At 40.1% G+C, this 26108-nt stretch overlaps 3 protein-coding genes across 5 annotated transcripts; 2 read left to right on the forward strand and 1 right to left on the reverse strand.

Annotated features, from left to right (window-relative positions):
- The first annotated feature begins 1363 nt into the window (after positions 1-1363).
- On the forward strand, positions 1364-8863 carry LOC125005469 (interleukin-18 receptor accessory protein-like). 2 transcript variants are annotated; one of them, XM_047580829.1, is made up of 12 exons: positions 1364-1691; positions 1853-2057; positions 2822-2978; positions 3069-3237; positions 4303-4371; positions 4519-4645; positions 4818-4972; positions 6029-6157; positions 6396-6509; positions 6595-6735; positions 6809-6924; positions 7605-8863. In XM_047580829.1, exons 1-12 carry the CDS (start codon positions 1604-1606, stop codon positions 7815-7817), a joined length of 1683 nt encoding a protein of 560 aa, XP_047436785.1. In that variant the 5' UTR covers positions 1364-1603; the 3' UTR covers positions 7818-8863. The 2 variants fall into 2 exon arrangements, with proteins under 2 accessions (XP_047436785.1, XP_047436784.1); XM_047580828.1 differs by having other exon boundaries at positions 1394-1691; positions 6029-6166.
- Positions 8127-11348, reverse strand: LOC125005470 (PEST proteolytic signal-containing nuclear protein-like). Of its 2 annotated transcripts, none has more exons than XM_047580832.1 (5): positions 11200-11348; positions 9933-10159; positions 9657-9731; positions 9509-9564; positions 8127-9394 (listed from the first exon to the last, which is right to left on the reverse strand). In XM_047580832.1, the coding sequence occupies exons 1-5, from the start codon at positions 11246-11248 to the stop codon at positions 9283-9285; spliced, it is 519 nt and encodes a 172-aa protein (XP_047436788.1). In that variant the 5' UTR covers positions 11249-11348; the 3' UTR covers positions 8127-9282. The 2 variants fall into 2 exon arrangements, with proteins under 2 accessions (XP_047436788.1, XP_047436787.1); XM_047580831.1 differs by having other exon boundaries at positions 9933-10162; positions 11200-11307.
- Positions 11349-11960: 612 nt separating this feature from the next.
- stk16 (serine/threonine kinase 16) lies at positions 11961-18330 on the forward strand. Its single transcript, XM_047581484.1, has 8 exons — positions 11961-12026; positions 13673-13799; positions 13961-14180; positions 14266-14399; positions 15227-15314; positions 16015-16143; positions 16274-16395; positions 16592-18330. The coding sequence occupies exons 2-8, from the start codon at positions 13714-13716 to the stop codon at positions 16728-16730; spliced, it is 918 nt and encodes a 305-aa protein (XP_047437440.1). The 5' UTR covers positions 11961-12026; positions 13673-13713; the 3' UTR covers positions 16731-18330.
- The last annotated feature ends 7778 nt before the right edge of the window (positions 18331-26108 follow it).

Below are 26108 nucleotides of genomic sequence, written 5' to 3' on the forward strand. Positions count from 1 at the left end.
AGTCCACAGACGCTTCGAGATCAGGTTCGTTACCGGAGGCCTTACAGCTTCTTAGTGAGGCTGGAGACCACGTCTATATATATCAGAGACCATTGATGGTAACACTTGTCACTTCATGAGGTACTCAGGGCCAGGTACTTCAGTAGTCAATTTAGAAATAGAGATCGAAGTCTGGCAGTGAATTTTAATTTATTTTATTTTTATTGATTTTCCGGTCTGAACTCTAGCCGGTAATTAGCTAGCTTGTTGCACGATGAACAGGTTAATTTCTGCCACTCACAAACCCATGGCCTACAGCCGAAGGTTTTTTTCTTTTTTTGTCTCTGCTCTCTATCCTTTCCCTCTTTCCTTTTTTTTAAAGCACGATTTTCTTTGCCACTGGGCAGCATGTTACTGATGCAGCCATTGCACCAATTTATCACGTTTATGGAACCAGCAACTACGGATAGCTGCCTGTGCAACCGATGCACTAAGGCAGGAACAAGCTATTTCGTGCAGAATCACGAGGATCGTTGGTCAGTATTATTTAGTTTTCGATTAGCAGATATTTATCTTTTCCTGCCAAAAAGATCATTTTTTACTGCTATATTTTAGTATTATATTACAAAATTATATTTTTGTGATGATGGTTTAATAATTTTGCATTTGTATCTTTTCCGTAATTGACATGTGGAGAATAGAATGACTGCCTTCTGTGCTTCAGAGCTGGTTGGCCAAGCTAAACATTACACCAATCAGAGACAACATTAAAACCACTGACAGTAGAAGTGAATAACATTCACAATTCAGTGTCATGCTGGAAAACAGTTGGAAATCTTTATTGTCACAGTTTGGTCCCATTATATCTGTACAGACACCAGCAGAAAGCCTTTACTGCCTGAAATAGAACCCATAAAATTAAAGCGAACAGAGCTTAGTGGAATTCAGGATTTTCACACATGTCTGGTCTATATTTTGCATCTGAAAACAGCAACATGCAAAATACAGACCAGAATACAGATATTTAGGTTAACACCAAACTTAGCACAGTTGGAATACGTGACAAATACCACATAGATGCTTTCATAGAAGAATCCGAATCAGAAAAAATCTATTTATTCCCGAAGTGCAATAAGGACGTTTGTTGGTTGTTTGAGTGTTGTGCTTCACATGTCTTTCAAATGTACCAGATTTGTTTGTCCGTTAAGACCATATATTGTCAGTGCATCCTGCTTATTTTTATTGCGATAGGTGCATTTTCTTTTTCCAGCGGTAGCACGTTGACAGTGTTGGTGGTACCACTTGCAAAAGTGTGAAAGATATTGCAGTACTTCTGAGTTATTTTGCAGGAAGCTAGAAGCAAATACCACGAACCAAAATATTAGAGTAAGTTCCTGTGAAAACATGTCGACACAGGAAACTGCACCACTTACTGTGACGTCTGTATGTCCTGTGAAAGTGTTCCACGACAAGTGCTACCACCTAACAGAGAAGAAGGAGCAAAAAAAAAAAAAAAAAGATATGAAGATGTGGTTACGCTTGAGTAAATATCGGAAGCAATACTGGTTCGCGTAAAGAAAACGGATTTCGCCACGGTCAGGCTGCACCAACAACCAGTCGCAACATGCAAATGGGATATGCTTTGTTTTTTGTCCTCTTTCCGATTTTCTTGAAAGGGTGCTGTGTGAGAAATCATCAAAAGAAAAAAACAGGTATTTATTTCAACGTTAACAGCCATACAGCTGTGTCTTTTTTTAGTGAGAGTGTATTGGTTCAAAGGCAACGTGTGTGTAATTACAAGAGGTGTCTCAGGGTGCTATAGTATAACTTAAATATGCAACTTAAGTGCAGAACTGTTCTGTTTTTCATCCAGGTCTTAAGCAGACTACTCTGCATCAACACTACAGAGCAGTGGAAGGGGAGATTTTTATGATGCCATGCATTAGCTCTGTGAATGAGCACTGGGAACAAACCAGGACGAGAGAAGATGGAGAGGATGACAAGGGCTCATCCTTTGGCTGTGGCAAAGCTTTTTTGGTTGAAGTGACACATTCTGGGAATTACACACGCCGCACAGGGTGAATGATACTTCCCATACTCATGATTAATCTTATTATTAACAGAGGAGTTCACAATTTGATAAGATGTTCCATTATAGGATTTATTCATATATTATACAGTACATTACATGCTGCATATTTTGTTGGGTCAGTTAGTTGAGTTGCATAAGATAACTCTAAACTTATCAGAAAGACACATCAGAGAGGATTTGTTCAGCAGAGACGATTGCAGCGGTAAATATGGGGGCGTGAGCAATATTTTTGAGATAAGAGACCAGAAAAAAATGTGTACTTATTACCACAAATCATACTGTTTGAAAGTTCAGGAAGTCACAGACTGAAACAAACCTGTAAAGCGTTGAGTCCTGGGAGGAACTGCCTCCACCATGACACCTTTCATAGTATTCAAGTTATATTTCACAATCTTCAGCTGCTTTTGGCAGTTGTGGAAAGAGTAGGTCACAAGTGGTGTAGCTTACATAGAGTTTGGGGGTGTTACTATAATTGCACATCTCTCCTCTGTGACAAACATCTTCCCTGACTTGCAGCGTTATCTTTAAAATTTGCTTCGTATGTGTGAATTAAGGTACAATTTAAATGTCATCAGAAAAGAATCTGCTTCACACCTTCGACCGCAACGTGCTGCGTATTTATTCCTAAGATAAGGCACCATGGTGGCCTATTGAGAGGAGAAAACTACTAATTTATTTACTTATTTAATGCTGAATGGTAAATGGCAGGTTTTTTCATGTGTTTAACTGGCATGTTTCGTTGCGCGTTAGGTCTCCGTTGACCATCCATCTACAGGTGCTGGAGAAGAACAGCATAGGATGCTTTCAACCTGAGGAGAGCAGTGCTATACTGGTCACGGGTGTTGGTGGAAAAATCCTCTGCCCCGGCCACAACTGTAGCGACAACTCAAATGTTGTCTGGTACAAGGTGAGGTTCATACAAGAACAGCATTTGTAATTTCTCAACGGACATATTTAAATGAAACCAGATATTTAAAATGACTGTACTTTTCTGCAGGGTAAAAAAGCAATGTCTGAGTGCCGTAGAAAATCCTGTGAAGAAGGCGGGCTGTTAAAACTCTGCCCCGTGAGCAACCATGATACTGAGGTATTCTTCTGTGACAGACAGATACGGGAACAAGGACTCAGTTGGATATTCAGGAGAGCTGTTAATGTCACAGCCATACGTAAGTGCTAGGTAGTGTTTTCTCTACAAAGGGTTAGAGGTTAGTGGTCGGTTATATTCTATATTTGGACAGCTCTGATTAAGCCATTGCCACAAGGTATGAAAAGTAAAACTGTATGAACTACCAGCCATTTTTAGTTATGGCACAACTGTTAGCAGCACGAAGGGTGGTGGTGCAAACTAAATAAACATATTTCCTCCGCAGTGAAATAGTACAGCAAATAGCATTCGTGTCAACATCCAGGTTGTATTTTAATCAGACTTTGTGTTTAGCACTTTCCATACAGAAGTAGCACAAAGTGCTATATACAATAATCCCACATGTACCCCCCAACCCGCGCACTTGTCATCAGATTACATTAATATGTAATGCATCGTTTCAGCCTGGCTAACATCATGGGTTTGAATAAATTGTGACTAAATTATGTTAAGTTAATTATTATTTGGGGGATTCTTGTTACATGTTAATGCTAGTGCTAACGGCTAGGTGAAGCAACGTTAGCTGTGTGTTTCAGAAGGCAGAAACAATCAGAAACTGTATTCACTACATTACCCTCCACTTACCTTGGTAATATCTTTGTTGGAGAGGCTTCACTTGATAAAGACAGACCAGACTTCGTCCCCTCTGTGTCCTCCTTTGGTCAAATCGTCCCTCCAGTGAGTGAGAGTGTAGGGGTCGGTGAATATAGTCCCATCAGTCAGACTTTTTAAAATAAACCTCGGGGTCTCGGGGAGTGAATGTATTAGTATATTCTCTAAAATATGCATTTTCCTCGTCCATTCGTGCCAACAGTCCATTGAAATATGCTAACCAGGCTACAGTGTTTGAGATGTTTGGCATCCAGTTAAGCCCCGCCCCTCAGAAAATGTCACATTGTTTACAAATCGTGAAGGGGTCCATAACAAAACTAACATCAAAGAGGAGTTGTACATTAGGCTTCAGGTGTTTTACTGGAGGCGATAGTTTCCAGTGTGCTTATGTATTTGTTCTCTTTTTTTTATTTCTTTGTCAAACCAGAACGTGCACAGATTTACCACTAATGAGACCTTATTTGTGCCCACATAGCTGCACCAAAGAGTGAGCCTCCCAGCATCAGGTGTCCTGATGGCAACATAACAGTTGAAGTGGAGCTTGGTAAGTGTATGTCCTATCCAAGTCATACGACTATTACCACTGACCTAAACTCTGAATGTCTCCTTTGTGCATTTTCCAAAGTGCTTCGAAAGAAAACATCATCACCATTTAGGATCTGCTTTTAATAGCCATCTTTACCACTTCCAGGTCGGCCCCACACATTGATGTGTAAAGCATATTTTCCTTATGAAATAAAGTTTTCACCAAAGGTGTGGTGGCACATAAACGATGGCGGCAACATGGAGAATATGACTCTGCTACACATGAAGAATGAGTGAGTCGCCCATAGCCACTCTGTCAATATTTGATTTCTCTAGCAAGTACTTATACTTTGAGATTCTTTTTTTTTTTTTTTTATGTAAAATCGGGGAATGTAAATCAGCTTGACTTACATGGCAGTTTTGCTTTAGGATGATGATTTGTCCATATGTATTGTATTTATCCAGATATAACAGAGTGATACATGAAGAGTATGAGGTCGTTCGGAGAGCCATCATTGAAGAGGTGACGCCACAATACTTGAACCACACGTATACCTGCAGAGCCAGTAATAGTTTTGGGAGCAGCAGCGTCACGGTCAAGCTCAAGAGGCGAAATAAAGGTATGTGCACACCGGCTCACCAAAATTGGACAATAGAAGATTGGAAAAATGTCTGACGAGTCTCGATTTCAGCTGTGACATTCGGATGGCAGGGTCAGAATTTGGCGTAAACAACATGAAAGCATGGATCCATCCTGCCTTGTATCAACGGTTCAGGCTGGTGGTGGTGGTGGTGTAATGGTGTGGGGGATATTTTCTTGGCACACTTTGGGCCCCTTAGTACAAATTGCATGATTTAAATGCCACAACCTACCTGAGTATTGTTGCTGACCATGTCCAATCCCTTTATGACCACAGTGTACCATCTTCTGATGGCTACTTCCAGCAAGATAATGCACCATGTCACAAAGCTCATATCATCTCAAACTGGTTTCTGGCACATGACAGTGAGTTCACTGTACTCCAATGGCCTCCACAGTCACCATATCTCAATCTAACAGAGCACCTTTGAGATGTGGTGGAACGAGAGATTCTGATCATAGATATGCAGCCGACAAATCTGCAGCAGCTGTGTGATGGTATCTTGTCAATATGTACCAAAATCTCTGAGGAATGTTTCCAACACCTTGTTAAAAGTATGACATGAAGAATTAAGACAGTTTTGAAGGCAAAAGTCAGGTACAACCTTCTACTACAAAGTGGCCAGTGAGTGTATATTCCAAATGAAAAGCTAGAGAGTAGAAAATAAAAGTGAGAAGGAGGGAAAATGAAGGGACGGTATCAGAACAGAGCCACAATTCAGAAAAATTCCGTGGTTTGTGTCAACCTACAAACCTGCACAACCCCCTATTTACATATGCTCTTGTGGCTACAAATAGGGCAACATTAAAGTTCACCTCATTTAAAGTCTTGACTGTTAGAACCGAAAGAGTTGTAATGAATAAGGTTGAATGACGTGGCTAATCCTGTGGTGACTGTACGAAACGCTGCACATTTCCATTATCCTGTATTTACGTCGACTGACTGCTACCAAACATTTAAAGCTGCATTTACCAGTGCACACAGTCGTGATCATGTTTCTATGCAGATAAAAATGTATTTGTTACCTGCTTTCAGTAAAATGGCCGTGTCTGGTTGGGTATCCTGTTGCGTCTTTCCTACTGGTTGCTGGGCTGGGAATCATCTTGCATGTGAAATGGCTGGAATTAAAGCTTATCTACAGATCTCACCTCTATTATGGAAAACGTGATGGAGGTCAGAATACAAACACACACAAACACAAAGTACAAACCTAAAAGTATAATTAGGCCCCTGTGCATATTCTGCTACCCTGACCATGCAATTTGGTTTCTATTCATAACCCCTTCAAACATCATTACCTTAAAGAAGTTACTTAAACATTGCATTCATTTCTTAAACTAGTGCATGGGCTGTATATGAAGAAAATTACATTTGAGTCTCTAAACTATCTTTCATATCCTAGCTCACCTACCAGTTGAGAAAGAGTTTGATGTGTTTCTGTCCTATGTGTGGAGCCCTTCATCAGTGGAAGGTTTGTCACTTTCCTTCACATCGGGACCTTGCAACGATAAGGAAGGTAGGCCTGAGTGTTGAACGGCATTCACTCATTTGGATTTCATTTGACTATTTTGTGCTGATGAAGTAAATTCCTTGTTTTTTAGGGGCACCATGTCTATCCAGCATTAACCATGACGAAGGCAAAGCTACCTGTAGATCACTAGAAGTGCTTCTGCCCCACGTGTTGGAGAACCAGTGGGGGTATCGCCTGTGTCTGCTGGAGAGGGACATCCTACCCGGAGGAGGTCAGATGATCTACATTTGTGTGTCCGTGTGTTTTTCCCCCGAACACTCATTAGGGTTTTTCTGGTTTTACAGCATATACAAATGATGTCGTGCTTGCCTTAAAGAGGAGTCGAATGCTCATCTGCGTCCTGTCAGCTGACTACCTCAGCAACAGTGACGCTGTCTTTGTACTGGAGTCAGGAATCCAGGTAGGCTTAATTTCTCAGAAAGTATATATGTTAAAAAAAAAAGAAAAAAAGAGGGTGTCCTGTATCGTCTGTTAACAGGATGTTGTGAGTAGCGGCTGCTTTGGGTTCTGTGGTTTGAGGGGAGGGGCCTCTGTGGATCAAGTTTATTCTACAGATACTTAATCAGTCAACACTTTGTGCAGCTTTTCACATTTTTTGAGCTGTTCCTAAATCATGTTTGTGCGTGTGACAGCCTGTGTCAGGCTGCATCCTGCTGCCATCAAGGGGTGTCATTGCTATGGGGTGGGGGTGCCTGGTCTGGTCTCCTGTCATGTTGTTACTGACTGCTGTCACACTTTATATACATTACGTATAATATGATGTAACAGTGACATTCCTGTATTGACTGTGACTATTAAGTAATTAAAAAAAAAAAAGTCCTGAATACGGGGAAATCAGTTTGTAGGTAGGGCCCCCAATAAGACACATACTGAAAGCAGAAATAATCACGTTGGTTTCCCTTTACCCACATACACGGAAACCAGTAGTTGTGGCAGGTGGCAAACTACATCTGAAAATGATGAGTACATTCCACAAGCAACATTACCCGACAGCATGATTCAGATTTAGTACTGATTCTAAATGATGTGTTGTTTATTTTAAATGCATATTATTGGTACTTTTTTCCCCCACACCTTTAGGCATTGCTCCAGAAACCTTCCCTAAAACTTTTGTTAATATGGACCAATAGAGCTTCAGCATCGCGCATTCGGCCAGAGCCCCCACTGCCCACGCTTGTCCACAGGGCCTTGAAGGTGCTGCCCAGTCTGGATTGGAGCACGAACCAACCTGCTGGAACCGCCCGCAAATTCTGGAGATCCTTAAAGAAGGCGATGGTCAAACGCAGGGAGTGAGGCTGGTTTCTGTCACGCTGCACCAAGGGGCTATGTTTTCATAACTTTGTCATGCAATGCAAATGTCAGTTGTGCTTATTTTTTGACAGGAAGGGCAAGACCTGAAAGAACATATGTACAACGGAAATTTCCATGATGGTTGGGATAAACTTGAATCATCCTGCTCAGCTATGAGCACTTGCATGTAAATTACGAAACGCAGCAATGTACACGGTAAACTTCCTACAGTTTAAAACATCTGAAATAAAGAATATAACGGAAAAAAAAAACACGTGCATGTGTGCACTGAATGAAGATGGATGACTCATATAAACTTAATCAGATTTTATATGCAAGGTGAAGTTTATCACAGATTGTGTTACAACCAACATTTCCACAAAACAACACACATCATCCAATTTGAATAACTCACTTTTAAATGTGTATTTAAGAGAAGACCATTTCATGAAAACAGATACTAGTGAATGTTAATGTTAATTCATTCATTTGGGGGTGTCTGTACAACATTTAGCTAACCCACAAAGGAAAACAAAATTCATACTTCAGACCAAGGGAAATTTCCTAAAAGAATTTCAGGCGCAGGAAAAGTCACTGAGGTGTAGCGCAAATGGATAGACGCTGCATTTGTGACGTTAGAATGGAAAATAAAAGCGTTATCTTATTATTACTAATCATTATTTTAACCACCAAAACATTATGACTGTTTCCAGCACCCGGGTATCCATGTCACGGGTTTCTGATGTGGTGTACACATTCCTGTCAGCTAAAAATATGCATTTAACTGTGAACATAAAAATGAACGCAACCACATGGCCGATGCATGTTTTCCAGAGATGGTGACGTAACCAGGAAAACAGGGTTCAAAGAAGCCGAACACAAAGCATGAAAAGTAAAGTAGGGTAAACGAAGACAGCCTCTGATGTGGTACAGCTGGTGAAAACAAAAGGTTCTACATTGATGTTGAGAAACTTAACAAAATCCATTTAAAGTCTACTTTTCTCTGCAACATGACGTAAGAGTCGAACTCTAATCTGGGGATTTAAAAATAAAACACAGCAACACTTCTATGTACATTTTTACACAAATATTAGACAAGCAACACACTCGCTCAGGACATAACCAGCTTGATGAGGACTGAAAAATGCTTTTAATTTACAGTTAAAACAATAATCTGGCTAATTTGCTCGTCCCATCTCTCCATCACCAGCCTGCACCTCTCATACAGAGGCTTGAAAAAACCTCTCATTTAGGAAATAACCAGTAGTGGTTAAGAACGTACTGTAAACACTTTAAAGGTTCAGTCACAATCTTAGAAAGCTTAAAGTATTCTTCATAACATGTCCACAATGCTCAACAGTTGTCAACAAGAAGCTCATAATGAGGAATCGTTTGAGCCTTCTGAGATATCGGACAACATCAACCTATACAAAATTATCTGTTTTAGAAAACAATCTGTGATAGTCATTTAGTATTTATCTGATTGGGCCTTTAGCTTTCTCTCCCAAAGTTTTTGATGATCAGAGAAGCCCTGCTTGCCTTTGTTGAAGGAATTGGGTCCTGCAGATGTTGGTGTCTCCCTTAAAAAAAAAAAGCAAATCATTTTGAACAAAAACACATAAAACATTCTGAATCTACTTTCATTAAAGCACAAGCTCAAAGCTCAACAACTGTGAAGTTTATCATGTATATACCTGCCAATGTTTTTCATCCTCATCTTTGCTTCTGGAGGCATCTCCTCTGGTTCACTCTACATGTCAAGTGAGAGTTTAAGTCAGCCTCAGCACATGTGGTGTTTATGCATATTTAGAACCATGACAATGAGCTCGCATGTGCACTTACATCATCATCTTCATTAAAAACCGATGCCAGCCCTGTCTTTTTTGGAGGAGCTGATGGTGCAGGCTCTTTGGGCTTCTGGAATAAATTGGGGTCAAAATATTTAGCAAAACATGATTAAAAAAAACACAAGTTAGGAACATATTTTCTGTTTTCATTGAATTAAATTGCAACTTGCCAGTCACAATGGTAAAAAACAAATATGTGCATGTTTAAATCTTTTAAGGTCAGCACTTTATATCAGTAAAAACAATCTGTGGATTATATAAATGTGCTCACCGTTGCTCCCAGTTTGATAGATATAGGGTTAGCTTTCTTCGCCGTCTGACTGCCCATGCTAAAGCCTATTTTGGAGACTTTCCGGGGCGCTGGTGAGTCTCCTGAGGACTCGTCTTCATCTTCAGGGGCGAGATGCTGAGATGTGCGCTTGCCCGTGCTCCCTTCTCCTCCCAAATTGCTACAAGAGACAGGCTTAGTTTTCACTCTGCCTCCCTCCTCCTGCGGCCCTGCTTGAGGCAAGACAACTCACCAAGGTGAACAACTGTTTTCTGAGACCTGCGAGTAATAAAAGTTATCTTTACCTGCGAGGCTAGCCATAACCGAACCAATGGTAATTTAGGTTGCACATTAGATTAGGTTGGATGAGCCTTTATTGTCATTACACATGTACAAGTACTGAGCAACGGAATGCAGTTTACCATCTAAACAGAAGTGGTATAAGCACTAAGTGCGTGTAGTATAAATAGTGTGGTGTAAGCGATATGGTACAAGTTGTTTTTATTGCATACGGACAACATTTACAGATGAAAACCTATATACAGATGAGTGGGCAAGATATACACAATGATTGATTGAGGTAGTATGAACATATTACACAGATGGATAGTTGCGTTAAATGTAAGTAGACTAAACAGGAACTATATCATAATTTACACTAGAGGAAGTAGGCAAGTGATAAATAGGTGATATAAAATACAGATAAATGGAGCATTAAACAGTGCATAATTAATAAGCAGTAGCTATCTAATGTTACTAAACTAGTGCAATATTCTAGAAGTAGTATTGTGCAAACAGATTATTTAAAACCATTATTATTATTAGCATTTAACTTTCTTTATGTAAGTCGATATCGGGGCAGTGTGTGCAGAAACTATTTTACGATATTACACGTAACTGGAGTACTTTAGCAAGTGTTTGAAACCAGCTTGTAGCAATGCTGCATTACAGGTGCTAACCTAAGCTAACTAGCTTTAGTTAGCTGCCTGCACACTATTTAGGAGAAATTTAGCCAACAACGAACCGCAGACCGTTGCAGAGACATGAATGCGGCAAGGAGAGTGCGCATTATTATCTGGAAAACAGTATATTTAGACCATAGCTTAACGGCTAACGTTAACACAACGATGACTGTTACTTTGCATTAGCTAGCTAACGATACACGGCTAACGTGGAGTAGCATGGAGGACCTGGTTTAACGAGCAGGCAGAATAACACGCAAACACGAAATAGTGATTGTATCTTAAAGTTAAAACAGCACAAATATCACCTCCGTCGTCGGTGCGACTTTTCTTGCTATGTTCGTTATCCGCCATCATTTGTTTTTTTCACTATCTTCTTGCCGGTTTGTGCCGCTAGTCTTCTTCCAGCGCTGTGTTCCCAAGAAGAAGGAAAAGAAGAAGAAGAATATGTTCGATACCACCGATTTCACCGAATTCATTCTGGTATCGGCGATATCCATCCGATACTTACACCTAATGTGTCTGGTAAATCTAAATAAGTAGTGTATTTCAAATCATAGATTCATAAAGAATACAAGACATCAGAGTTATTTATTTTCTTATTTATTTTAAACTTAGAAGTATATTGAGGTAGCGGTCGCATTTTCTATAGCTATAGCTCAAACAACAAGCAGAAAAACAGAGGACACACAATCATACAAAATATGTGAAAACGGTGTTTCAAACACTGATAAAGGAATAAATAAAATCATGAGACCATTAAAATAAATTATTCTTTAATTATTGAGAACTATAAAAATATATAAAACGTGCATCTCCTTTTCTGTCCTCATCTATCCATCTCATCATACATGCCTCGTATTCTGTGTTGTGGTTTAACCTGAGGTGTTTTACAAGATTTGTTGTGTTGCCACAACCCAGTAGTTTAGTTACTTTCCTTTCCACTGCGTTCCTGTTGATTTATGGTATCAAAAGTATCGATATTTTGATTGGAGAATCGCTTTTAGAGCATAAAGAGCTGGTATCTGAGTTATCGATGTCACTGTATCGATCAGCATATCGCCACTAATAAACTGCCAACAACAACCGTAGAAGAAGAAGAAGAGCAAAATGTTAGCAAGCTAGCAGAGAGCTGGTAAGAATAAACATAAAGACTTGACTCCACAACATTTTAGCGTATGTCATAACAAGGGGGAGCAGATAACATTTCTTTGGCTTCCAGCGCATGTGGGGGTGAGAGGGAATGTTAAAAGCAGACAGGTTGGCGAAAGAAGCGTTGAAAAAGGGACAGGTAGAGATGCGTATAAGTAACGCTACTTCTAAGGAGAAAATGTATCAAATGTGGCAAGAAAAACTAAACAAAAAGGGTGGGATACAGAGAGCAAAGTAAGGCGCTTATATTAAGTATTAAAGGTTCAAGTGAAGGAGAAAGAAATAGAAAAGAAGAGGTGGTACTGAGACGTTCTTTGAATAATCCATTAAAATTGGTCGGAAAGCTTGAGACTGGACTGTGTGGACGGTGTCAGGAAATGGAGACGATAGAAGATAATGTGGTGTAGCAGGTATGAGGAAGGAAAGGTGTGATGATGAGGAACAGGTTGGGATAATCTGGGGTGAAGCAGGTAACACTGTGGGGCTTATTTAACATGGGGGACAGGGTCCAGGGAAAGACACTGCTACAGTATATAAGGGAAACGGACATTTATCGCAGGAATTAGGGCGATATGAGCTTTACAGATGAGTCAGTTTTATGTTTTTCTTTTTGTTTTGTTTCATTAACTGGTGAGCCGCAGCTAAAATTATTGTCAGAGACAAAATTCTGTAACAAAAGGTGGCAGTAATGCACCAAAAAGACAGACCAACCACGTTAAACAACGAGAAGAAGATTAGATTAGACTTTAGACTTTATTGGCATTACACAACGAAATGCAGTTTAGCATCTAACCAGAAGTGCAATAAGCAGTAAGTGTATGTAGCGTAAATAGTGTGGTATATAAGCGGTATAGTACATGTTGTTTTTATAGCGTATGGATAATATTTACAGATGAGACCTTATGTACTGTTAACATATACAGATGGAATGGTGTGTTAAATGTAAGTAGATTATACACGGGAACTTTAACACCTGTGATCAAGTAATTGCATAGGTGCGCTCACGTTTTTAAAGGTTACACAACATTTGTAATATGTTGGTCCTGATGAATGCTGATAGACCGAAATGTTGACCCAAGACCCAATAAACAGTGAATTTTTACAGTGAATTTTCCTGGGGATGTGTTTTTCAGCACCACCCATTTCAGGGAGAATGTGCATGTTGTTTGAGCCTTGATTATAAACAGGAACTGTAACATAGTTTACACTAGGTGAGCACAAGATAAATTAGGGGATACGTAATACAAATGACGTGATCATTAAATAGTGTATAAATAATAAGTGTGTGTGTGCAGAACAGTCCAGTAGTGCAGTGATGATGGTGTAACAGAAGAATACTGTAGCATATGCATGTGTAAAGCTGCACATTACTTTTTTTCTTTCTTTTTTTTGCCAGCATTGAAGTGGACATTAATATCATATTTTGTTTGTTGAAACATTGAAGATGTACTGGGCTACTACAGTAAACTTTTGTTGACGCTCATCTGTTTTTTTGACATATTCCTACACTTGGCTTGCCTCTTGCAGTTTTCTTCACACTAATCACCTTTGTTTTTATTATTAAGTGAGTACCATTTCGCCACTTTTCTGTCTTCTCAAATAAGTTTTTTTTTTCTTTCTTTCCCCCAGGCCATTTAAAAAGCTTGCTGTTAAACAATGTACAAGTCAAGATGGGGCAGACACTGTGCATATGCTCCCGTGGCTCCATCACCATTGACAACAAAAAATATTACTTTGTCCAGAAATTAGACGAAGGGTAAGATAACATTATATGGTTTTAACTTCACAGAAGTCCCATCTTCTGTGTGGTCAATGTGGTTTTTAAAAATGTGTTTACAATATACACCCGCAGTTTTACTCAGTTTTTGGATTCATATGCTGCTTCCAACTTCTAATCTCTTCATGATTCTGCTACAGGGGGTTCAGCTATGTTGATCTGGTAGAGGGGGTGAAGGATGGGCACTTCTATGCCTTAAAGAGGATCCTCTGCCATGACCGTGAAGGTCGCCAGGAGGCTCAAACGGAGGTGGAAATGCATCAGATGTTTAATCACCCCAACATATTGAGCCTGGTTGCATACACCTTTGTTGATCACGGAGGCAAGAGTGAAGCCTGGATACTTCTGCCTTATATTAGAGTGAGTATTTCATCTGCAGTTTTCATGATCGGAAAACATTCTAGCAGGAAATGATCTGATTCTGATTTGTTATCTGTTTGCGCAGAAAGGAAGTCTGTGGTCTGTGTTGGAGAAGCTAAGAGACAAAGGGAGCTCGATGCCAGAAAAACAGATTTTGCAAATCTTCCGTGGAATCTGCGCTGGACTAAAGGCTATTCATGAAAAAGGCTACGCACACAGGTAGCCCGTCTCTCAATGCACGCACATGACAAAAACCTACAAGCATACAGCCAGAGTTAAGACTTTAATGCTTGGTTGGAGTTCTGCAGCAGGATCTGTCTCATTCATCAGCCACTAAAACAACTGGTGAATCAGACAGTAAACATAAAAAAAGGCAAAACTATCATTGACCAGCTTTGTACACTTTCCAACTTTATATATTCTTATACATATTAATGCAGGATCACCAAGCCATCACCACAAATTCTGTATTCTACAGAACGCAGGAATATAACATTTTATCTGCTAGTGCTCAATGCAGATGGTTCTTTGCTTTATTTATGCCACTTGAATCTAATTATATGCTTCTAGAAATGGTGGGGCCCTTTTTAAATTGTATTTTTTAAGGAATCAGTATACACATACTTGTAAAAATTAAATGACTACAATAACTGTTAGCCATATGAACACTTCATTTTTTTACACGGATCTTAAATCACTTTGATTTATTGTAGTGTAGACAGTTGAAAGTGGCATATACTAACTAACTAATTACCTTAATTTCACATAAAAACTAATGTGAATGTATGAATCTCCGTGCCAGTGAGTACTTTATGTACACCTGCACAGGATGGATGGTTTATATCAAGGCATTCTGTATAAAATGATTAATAATTCCAAGTGTAAATTCTTTATTCTCAACATTGAATTTGGAAGCATAATTGAAAATAGGTGTTGAAATGTTGACCCAATCACATTTTTTAAATACAGATATGTATCATAATTATATAAAACTGCTAATTTTTCCAAATAGTAACTTGTGTTGTTCTTTAAAAAATATTAAACAGAGACCTGAAGCCGACAAATGTGCTTCTGGATGAGGACGACAGGCCGGTTCTGATGGACCTGGGCTCAATGAACCGTGCGAGGATTGAGGTAAGTGTGCAGGGCATGTGCTGTTTCATGATGAGGAAAATCTCACAGACTCTTCAAAGCCACAGTTACTTCAAATGAATCCTGAGTTCAGTCGCATCTGCACAGTCTGTTCTTTATGTAGCATGAGAGTAAGGCACAGTGTGTCCTCTTTAAGAAGAGTTCAAAGAACCTTTTCTTTAGATGTTGCTGAGTAGCTTTTTTTTCTTTTTTCTCTTAATGGACACGAGCAAGTTGAGACAGATAATTTGCAATTTCCATTGAGACCAACTACCAAATACCACAACATAACCGTTGTTTGCTTGTGTGGATATTGTTGAGGGTAAATTTTATACTTGACACCTCTAGATGGCAGAGTAACATCTTTAATGGCATCAAACCTCCTATTCAAACAACCATGCTATCCTTAAAGTGGATATTATCTGTCTTTTTTATGAATATAACTCCTCACTTTGTGGCCAAATGTAAACAAACAGTGGAACACGTAACAAGCAATTGCATGAGCAGTGTTACAACGGATAAATATTAAAGCTATTTTAAATATTAGATACATCTTTTTGTTGTTGTTGTCTGGAAGTTTCTAATTGGTCGTGTTTTTTTGGTGTCTACAGCTTCTGCAGTATTTCCTAAATGTTTATTTTCTAAGCAATGGTGCCAATAAGTGATATTTAATCAGGTGATGATTTTAAATTAAACTTGACAGGTTCGAGGATCCAGAGAGGCAATGACCATTCAGGACTGGGCGGCCCAGCGGTGCACCATTTCCTACAGGGCTCCTGAACTCTTCAATGTGGAGAGCCACTGCATTATAGACGAGCGCACTGACATCTGGGTAAAGCTTTGTAGTGTTCCGCTCTTTTGGCTTGTGTCTGTTGTTCTCGTGAAACCTCAGGAGATCATTTCTGTGCATCATTCAGTGATTACTTGGTTCTCTTGTTTCTGGTCTTTTCTTACTCCTCCAGTCCCTTGGTTGTGTGCTTTACTGCATGATGATGTTGGAAGGGCCTTATGACCTGGTATTTCAGAAAGGAGACAGTGTTGCCCTGGCTGTCCAGAATCCGGTGTCCATCCCACCGTCTTGCAGGTCAGTCTTCAGGTTACAGTTTCCATCACTTTCCCAATGGGAAGTTATGGAAAATGAAAAAAAAACGTTGTTTCCTTCTTGTGCAAAACAAGAAGGAGTCACATTAATGACATGATTGGCATCAGCACGGATGCTCGGTCCAGATCAGTGGAGGACTTCACTTATGATTTGGTGTCTGTTTCTGTCTTGTGGTCAGTTACTCAGAAGGCCTGCAGATGCTGCTAAGCGCCATAATGGTGTCAAATCCCCAGGAGAGACCAAACATCAGCTGGGTCCTCGACCAGGTACAGGACCTGCAGAGTCGCAGCCCAAACACCCAAACCAACATGGTCTGATCTCGCACGCGGCGCTAGATGTGGGATCACGGAAAACCTTTTGCACACTTACATGAATGACTCTTTATTTCCCAGCTTGAAATTATTTCTTTATTTATTGATGTTAGAGGGAAGCCGAGTTACAGATTTTCACTCATGTTGGGGAGCTTGGCAACAGTATTAGCTTTTAGGTTGGATAGTTGTCCTCATAGTCTTAGTAAATAGATCTGAAGAATGTGCAATGCCGTAAGTGTAATTTGATCCTTTCGGGAAGGCTCAGATGTTTTGTCTAATAATAATCAATTAGTAATCTTGATGGGGGGGCAGTTCTAGATTTTTAAATTTTTATTTATGGCTCTGCCTTACAAACACAGCTTTAGATGTGCTGTCTGCCCCTTGCCCTCCAGGTAGTGGCTGTAGCTTCAACAATTAAGCATATTTTAGAGTATGCTTTTAAGAAAAGAAACAGTTTTTGGTCTTAAAGTTGTAGTGGATTCTTTTCTCCTTTTTTTTTTTAGTAACGAGTAAAGAGATAAACTAAAAGCTTTGCCAAACTGTCCAGTGGATGAAATCTACCCGAGTTCAGTACATATCAGATGACGTTCCCCACCCAGAAGGAATATGATCTCATTCCATGTGTTCTTTTTTTTTTTTTTAATCTTGATTCCTCAGTGCGTCTGTACCATTATGCGGGTTGCACATTGTTTGTGTGTGCTGTGATCATCAGCGTAGACCTTTTCCACACCCCTTTCGTTCACAAACATTTTGCCTGAACTGGAGAAAAGAGGTAGAGCGTTTCTCACTTGCAATACTTCGTCTGAACACACAAAGGTGCTCCACCATCACAGTCCCTTTCTCCACGTATTCACATGGTAATGTACCATATGTGTAAATGAACTGACTTTTTGTCGAACACAGCTTTAAGTATGTGTTTGCACAAAAAGAAAATAGAGATGGGGTCAGGTGTTGCTGTTACAGCCCTGAACACATTCATTTTAATCAGTTTAAGGACTTGTTTATATTAACTGTAAGTTGAAGTCATTATCATTTGTGACTTTTAACCACTTTCTTTCACTTTTCGCTGTATTGTGTTTTTAAACAGTTAAACATTTTGCATTTAAACTATACTTTGGTTTCAGTCCTGGGTTTCTTGTCATGTAAATGTCATCTTTCACTTTGGTTTTCTCAGGTTGAAACCTCATCTCAAAGGGTCTATTTATTTATTTTTTTAGCAGACCCAAATGGTACCATCAAAACTATTATTAATCAAAGTAATATTAAGGGCATTTAAGTTAAGTTTAATGCTTTTTTTGTGACTGTAATGCTTTGCGGTGATACAGGATCATATTTAAATTGTGCTCAGTAGTTAACTCATACGGTTTATTGTTGGACTATATTGGAATGGTAATTAAGACTCTGTTTGATTATATTATCTTTTAAAGCAAGGTTTTGATATATTAAATGACTGTAGTTGTTAGTAGGAAAGTAATACTGGGTGGAGCCTAATGGTTTTTAGGTAACTCCCAGATATTAATAAGAGTGCATTATTTGTTTATTTGTTTAATTCTATTTCATTTCTTATTCACTGCACAGTAAAGAATAAATAAAAACTAAACATGTAGCATGTCGCATGCCGTTTTGAATACAATTGTGAAATTTTATCTGTATAATGCACATAACAGTCAAAGAAATGAGATAATGCATTTTCAATTGATCACAGTTGCCACGAGGTTCCCGACAGAAAGACTCAGGCCAGAGTATCTTGTAAAGTGAGGGATTTACAGATTGCTCCTTAAAAACTGCTTGCAGGCTCATTGGGGCTGGTCCCATTTATATCAAATGTGTTTAATAGACTTACAGTCTGGATGATTGCATCAGTACTTTCACAATAGCCCCTGAGAGAAACAAGTCTACTTGGACACATTTTAGCCTTTGAGGCTAACGTTAGCAAACATAATACTGCTGGCAGTAGCATGCTAACTAGTTAAAGTTGACCAAGTCTACATCATATGAGCTGATTTTAGACACTAGTCTCCATTCGTGGCAGCTCTGTGGGCTGAGAAAACCTTGTTCTGATTTTTGCATCACAAAATCTGTGATAAGTTTTAACTGATTAAGCTTGGTGGGTGATTTTGAATCCAGAAAAGTTAATGTATATAGAAAATTGGTGTTAGTTCAGGTCTATGACTGTTCACCTAGAGCATGCGTCTTCAGCAGGGGGTCACAAAAACTTTGGTTGAGACATTACATATATATATATATATATATATATAAAAAAAAATTTCACCAAAGAATTTGAACATGAAACCAACATTTTTAGTAAAGGGATAAATGGAGGCAGAAAACTTTCTCTCAGCTCTTCACTCATTCAGTGATACAGGAGCTGCCTAAACAGTGCACTGTTTCACACAGAGCACCACACTAGCCAACTACAATGCAGCATTTTACTGCTTTTGTGCATGTTTTGAAACAAATATCAAACTGCTCATATTTTTGGATTTCCAACCCTCACATCCATTCAGATCAGCGAGATATCGCACTTCAGTGCAATCCTGAACGCAGGTAATTCCTATCTTTTACAGGCACAAACACACAAACATGAAAAAATAAAAATACAAATACAAATACAACGTGTACACTGCATGTGCCCCTTTAAACATCCTATGGAGTCACCACACTTGAATTAATCATATCCCGTCTGATTTCCTCTTCAGGCCCACCTTCGGATCCCCAGATTCCCCTGGGGCTGGGTTTCAGAACGGACCTGCGTTTATAGGTTCAGCAGGGACTCGCACATAAATGCACAGCCACACTTTGCCCCTGCCTTTTTATATTCACCATCATCTCCCCGTGAGGGGCTGAGTGATGTCACACGACACCAGAGCAAGGTCAGCCCGGTGATCGGCCTCATTTTAGCACCAGATTCCTCTGCTTTCTTGTCGTTCAGAGGATGCACCTGTGCTTTGGAACCATACGCGAGCGCGTTTCATTTGTAAGCAAACCCAGAGTCTTCAAACACAAACACACTTAAGCTCTCACATCATAAACCATCTGCGGGCTTTATTGATTTGGCGATGAATCAATTAGTGAATTATTTAATTAGCAAAGCATTATGGGTCAGTGCCGAGCTGCTCCCACCGCGCGGCGTTCCTGGGTCCCTTTAAATCATTTTGCACATATGTTGGGAAAACCGCATGCTAGCATGTCACATGCATCCGTGCGAGACGACAAAAGTTTTCTAAGTGCAGTGAATTCAGACGTGATCCCGGAGAGACCTTGTAAAAGTCGCCCACCAGGTTGCCAAACGAGGAATCCTATTTCTTTAAAGCTTTATGTGTCCAGACTCAGAACTTTTGCTGTCACTCAAGTCCAAATTAGCCTTGGCTGCCGCTGAAAGAGGGAGAAATATGGACATTACGTCTGTCCCGTTGAGTGGGTGAGTTATGACTTATGCTTGTGATCGGGACGTTCTTTCCATCCAGGAGCTTTCTGTGTGCTCATTAATTCACGGGAGTGTTTGGGTTAAAATGCATAATGAGTTCATTAAGGGGGATTGGCGTAATCAAGAAAGGTATTGCCTTAATTACTGGCACAGGGCCAGACCTATCCGTTCTCTCTGAGATCTGCAACCCACCCTGTCCGCATAGCTCACTAATTTAATTAAGTGTACAAAATGCTACACCCTAACGTCGCCCTTGGGGGCAATTATGGCACTAGAGATTGAAAGATCCCCGCCGGGGGTATTTTACTCACTGGCAGGAGATTGCCTGTGTCAGTTAGCTGATTGCATTGATTATATTGATTTGTAACAGCTTTTCGGGTAATTTCATCTGCAAAGGTGAGAGCAACACGTTGGCCCAGGGACTTTTTTATTTATTCTTTCTTTATTTAGACGCTGGACTCTTTTGCCAAGTGATTAGATGAAATGGAGCTCCACAATAAGTCTTTTAAAGTGGGAGTTGGGCGAGGGGGATCGATAGTTTTTATTTGCCGTATAAGGTCAGCACAGGTTGGACGTTATGAATTCTTTTAAAGGCATCACAGCTCCGTTTCACCTGCACCAGTAGCTGCATTGTCGTGCTGAAATGGCAAGAAAGTGACTTAAACGGCACCGTGGAGGACGGATTATTATGACTCTGCAGCACCTGAGAAACACCGATCAGCACACAGGGATAGATACCTTCACATAAGCTTTACTGAAGTTCACTGTCTTGGACTCGTTAAGCGTACGGATGCAGAAAGAAAAGATAAAATTCTTGATTACTCAGCATAACTACATACATGGTGTGTCACTAAAATAAAAGCCAAAATTCATTTCAAACTGAAGCACAGGTGCCTTTATCCTAACTTTTTCAATAGATGCCTTTTTAAACAGGAAATACACCAATATAAAGATATTTTATGATAATACCAATACAGTAAGAGCCTCAGCCAAAAACCAACTGTAATGAAATTAGTTGTGGTGTGGCCATACAGCAGAGCCTTCAGGTAAGATTTTTTAATTTATTTATTCTTCATTATGTAAAATGAGCAAAGCACTAGACTAGATAATTTCCACATGGCTCAATGCAGTCTCGACTAATGCATCAGCTTTTCTCTTTGAGGTCACTTTTATGTAAACTAAGAACCAGAGGTTGTCCCGGCTCAAAACAAAGCAATTAACCCGTGGGTAGCTAGTCATGGAAACACTGAATCTGTTAATGACACCGGCATATAGTTAGTAATTTCACATCAAAACGAGTAACTGATCTGATCTGTATAATAATACCAGGGCTGCTGATGCAAAGCCAGTACATCTGCTCTGCCTACTAATGTTGAGAATTTAACTTGACGTTTGCACACATTGCCCCCTTAGTAATTGTATTAATTAATTACTAGCTGTGACATGCTGTTTGTTTCAAACCTGCTACTTTTAGATTCTGTTCATACCTTTAAATTGGAATTCAAAGTAGTAAATCAAATACCCATTTCTCTCTGTTCTCTTGGTTAATCCGCATCCTTGACGGATTTGTCACAGTCCATTTTACAAGTTCTTCCAAAATAAAAAGTGGCTAATAGAGCTCTGGTACTGTCGTTTAGGAAACCACAAGAAAATGAATCAGATTTAAAAGAATAGAATAGAAAAATACCTAAATCATCACCTGGGGGAAACTGCCCAGTAGCTTGTACACAAACATACACCGACGACAACATAATATAACAGCAAAATCAACAAGTATTAGCAGCAGTAAGAATGAAAGACTGGTAATATATATGAGACTGTATTAAACATGCATGTCTGTGCAAAAGAGCGCCAACAGTGTCTGAGTAGTGGTGGTTCTAAACTATGTACAGTTAACTGGGCATTTTTATATTTTTACAGTTTTTACAAAGGAACATTTAAATAGTGGTGCTGTACAGTCTGATGACCATGGGGACAAAGGACCTCCTGAACCTCTCAGTCCTGCAGCGTAGTGTTCGAAGCCTCAAGTTTCCTCAAGTGTGTTGATTTCCTTGGTTTCCAGGAAGATGCACATTGATGTACGATAGGTTGAAAACATCACTTTGAGAAGACGTAGGCGGCATTTGGAGGCCAATCCCCTGGCAGACTTATTCACTTGCCTTGTTCAAAAGATCCTTGTGTCATTTGCAGTCTGTCGAGAGTCTCTTGGTCATTATAAAAAAAATCTACTTGAATGGCTATTAAAGACAGAAATGTGGCCTCGAGGATTAGTTTTAATCACAGGCCTATAACCTTTGCTGACTGTGGCAAAGGTAAAAAGGGGCTAATAGTTTGATGAGCAGTTCATCAGCACTGATTAAGAGGACGGGATGACAAGATAATCCAGAGGTGGCGCGGTCATTAAAGGTGGCCAAAGAAGAGCAAATTAGCTGATTAAACAACTTCCCGCCCAGCTGGGAGGGAGGGTCCCGCGGGTGATGGATGAGGAGGCGTGGAGGAAGCGTTTATGTCGCTCGCCGGTAGAGTTGTCACTGAATGAGTGAAGTGTCTTCATCAATTTGGAGCCATTATCATGTCAAAAGGAGACGATGGTGCTCGAAGGAGGGGAACAGGCTGGGGGAGGAGAGAAGCGCAAAGTCCATCTGCATACTACAAGCTCATTCATTTACGAACACTCCTTTCTCCTCCGGCCCCTCCTCCCAGGCAGGCCAGTTTACCGTAAGGCCGTTTAATTTTCCTGAAATAGGGCTGTGACAGCTGTGTCATGCTGATGAGAAGGTGCAGAGGAGAGTGGCAGCCTGTCACATCTCATCTATCTCAGCTCCAATACTGCTCAGCCTCCACCACCACCACCACCACCTCCTCCCCATGTCTCCCCACTCCTCCTTCTGAGATGTCAAACTTTTTCTTCCTTAGAAAAACACAGCAGGAGAGTCTGTTAAAGCACCATGTCGTAAAGGAGGGGCAGTGATTGATGCAGGAAGAGGACAAAAGTAATAAAAGGGAGCTGCTTTCTTTTCCCCACCTGCATTGATTGTTATAGGTCTTTTTTATCATTTGACCCGGCTCAATTATGCCAATTGGATACCAGTGACACCATGAGGTGGTGGGGACAGAAAGCATGAGGGGGATTGCGGTATGCTGTACGTGTGGGTGTGTTTGAGAAAGGTGGAGTAAAGACGAAGTAGATGAGCGGGAAAAATTGCGTCTTGGGTGAATATGCATCACTTAGCATGTATTACTTTGCCCCGAGAAGGACAACAATTTAAATGTTAGTGATGTCATATCCAACCGTCAGTCATGTCAGGGTGCGATAAATGTGGAGCCATTACATAAATGAGATGTTGACGTGACCCTCCGTATGCACGCATGCAGACGCGCGCACGCCGGTGTCTCTTTAGTTTTATGTAAATACAACACAAATCTAGCAAATAACCTGACCCCTCCTGTCAGCAGTAACAAGGAACTCATCAGCTGAGAACCTGGAACGTCAGGAAAGACTCTCGTAAGTGCGGCATCTGTTCTGAATTTGCCCAGTGGATTACTCACTTCGGTGCGCCTCTCGTAACGTCGGTTGTGCCAAACCTTTAGCAGCTAGCTGGTGAACATCATGGGGTTAAAGAAGCAGATGCGTGACCAAACATAGATAAAGGAGCGTTCATGTCAGATTAAATTCATCAGGGTAACAAATATGGCGACTGCAAGTTAGTCTAAATGTCAATTTAGTGGCATTTGGTTTGAGGTTACAGATTCCAACCAACTTAAAAACCCCTTCCTCGTGCGTATCTCTCCAGGCGTGTACTAAAGCATCTTCATTTAAAGGTGATACACCTTCTCTAGAGCCAGTGTTTGGTGTGTCTGTCCTTCGCTACTGTAGAAGCATCAACACCTGTTTTATATAATAAGTATAACGGGCTCAGTCCAAGTTAATAAAAACACACGGTAGTTACAGGCGGTATACATAAAAGAAAAAGTAATTGTGAATACTGAATGATAATTCACTTTCTGCTATTGAATCCTGTTAAATCCTACACATTAGTATACACAGTCAGTGGTTAGACCTTTAAATGTCATGTTCACTATTTGTTTCCGCTGCCACCAAGTGGTCACACAGTCCATCCATTCCAGACTCATTCAGGGAGCTGAATGAATACATAAGATGGGACCAAAGTATTTTTTTAGTTTACATGGTACTCATTCTGCCTCTCTACACGCTGTTTGATCCTTAGCGTATTCAGACTCAATGTAATGCCGTCAGCTTTGACAGCTTTGGTCCTGTTCAGACAAGATGTCCCATACAGGAACAGCATGGCAACAAGAGAGTTTCTAGACTGAGCAGTGGCTGCATTTTTCTGTTAACCCTCTATCGTTCCACTGGGTCATATGTAGGACAGCGGCAGCTCTTTGAACCAATCGGAGCTCTGTGCAAGAGTTGTGTTTGAGTAAATGTTACATGCAGTGTGTAATTCTCTTCCGAATTCATTGACAAAAGTCATTATAGGAGTCAACCAACACATTTTATCATGTAAGTATGTAAGGCTAAAAGGATAAATAACAGAAGGGAAGCATAACATGGACCAACAATACTATTGTCTCATACAAGCTGAGAATAGAATTGTGTAATAAATGCAAAGGTCAACATTTTAAGTTAATTTGGAAAATCATAAAAGAAGCTTTTTTATATATATATTAACATCTGAAGCTTTTCACACATTGAAGTAGAGCACTTTCACTTTCTGCTCCTTCCCACAATAATTATATTAATGAAAGAGTATCATTTAATGCATGTGAAGTCCCGATCCGACAATAATTAATTAGTTTTCATCTGTTATTGTCATTGGAGATTCGGGCCTGGGGGCGTTCCTGCTCTCATTCCTCTGCAGAGATGTCTGTCCTTAGAACCTGCTAACCTTTAAAACACCGTAATCATCCGCTCTTCTCCTCTTCGTTTTCAACACTGACACTAAAACTGAAGCAGCAAAGCTAAACTATATCTCTTTAATTTGCGGAAATTTGTGTGTGCACACATATGCAGTTTCCCAGTCTTACAAGCGGACATGCAAGTTCATGTGTAACCTTCACAAACAGTGGATGGAGCCGTTGTGGCTACGCCTCGGCCCGGGACTGTCACTATAAGTGATGCAAGCCGCTTTGATGCTGTCAGTCAGACAGATTACTCAGCTCTTAACCCTCTTTTGAACCCAGTGTGCCGCACAAAAGCCAGCTGTACACTTTCATGGCAGTGCAAACACTTATTCACATTAATGCCACTTTATTCACTGTTGTTACCTCACAAGTGGAGGACTGACACATTTATTTTGAGTCAGCAGCAAGATCATGTCACGCTTAAACCAGGTCGGGCTAGAAAACAGGCCAATAGCTCAGTGAAGGTATACACAGTTCAACATCATATGTCAATTAGTGGAACAGTTCTGGGAAAGCAAATATAGTTAATATGATAAAAAAACAAACAAAAAAACTCACTTGCTGATGGATCAATGTCACAAGAGTATTGTTCGGTTGTTTGTGATAATTTTATAGTTTTTCAGTAATAGATGTCACTTCTTTTGCAGGAGAATGAGAGAATGAACGCTCTAATCAACCTGTAGTCTTCACAGGGCTCGGTTGTGCTGAATGTTCTGATAGAGGGGTTGTCTTCTGGGTACCATAAATTAAGATTTATAGAAATTAATCTAATATCTGTAGAGGTTTTTCAGGTTGGACCAAGGTGAAGGACAGACTGGAGCTGCGCAACCAGTAACACAAACACGCATCCAATCTTACGCCATTTTGTCTCCCATCATAGTTACCATCAGGATAGATTATTGAGTCGTGATTATTTCTAACCCGTAATGATTCTTCTTGCTCCCCTGTGTTTATATGGGGCCTGGTGACATATTTTCAGTTCAGGGCAACGACTGACAAGGCCCGTCTTTCATTAAGCATAGTGTGCAAAT

Source organism: Mugil cephalus, chromosome 3 (genome assembly GCF_022458985.1).
Source record: "Mugil cephalus isolate CIBA_MC_2020 chromosome 3, CIBA_Mcephalus_1.1, whole genome shotgun sequence".
Taxonomy (NCBI): domain Eukaryota; kingdom Metazoa; phylum Chordata; class Actinopteri; order Mugiliformes; family Mugilidae; genus Mugil; species Mugil cephalus.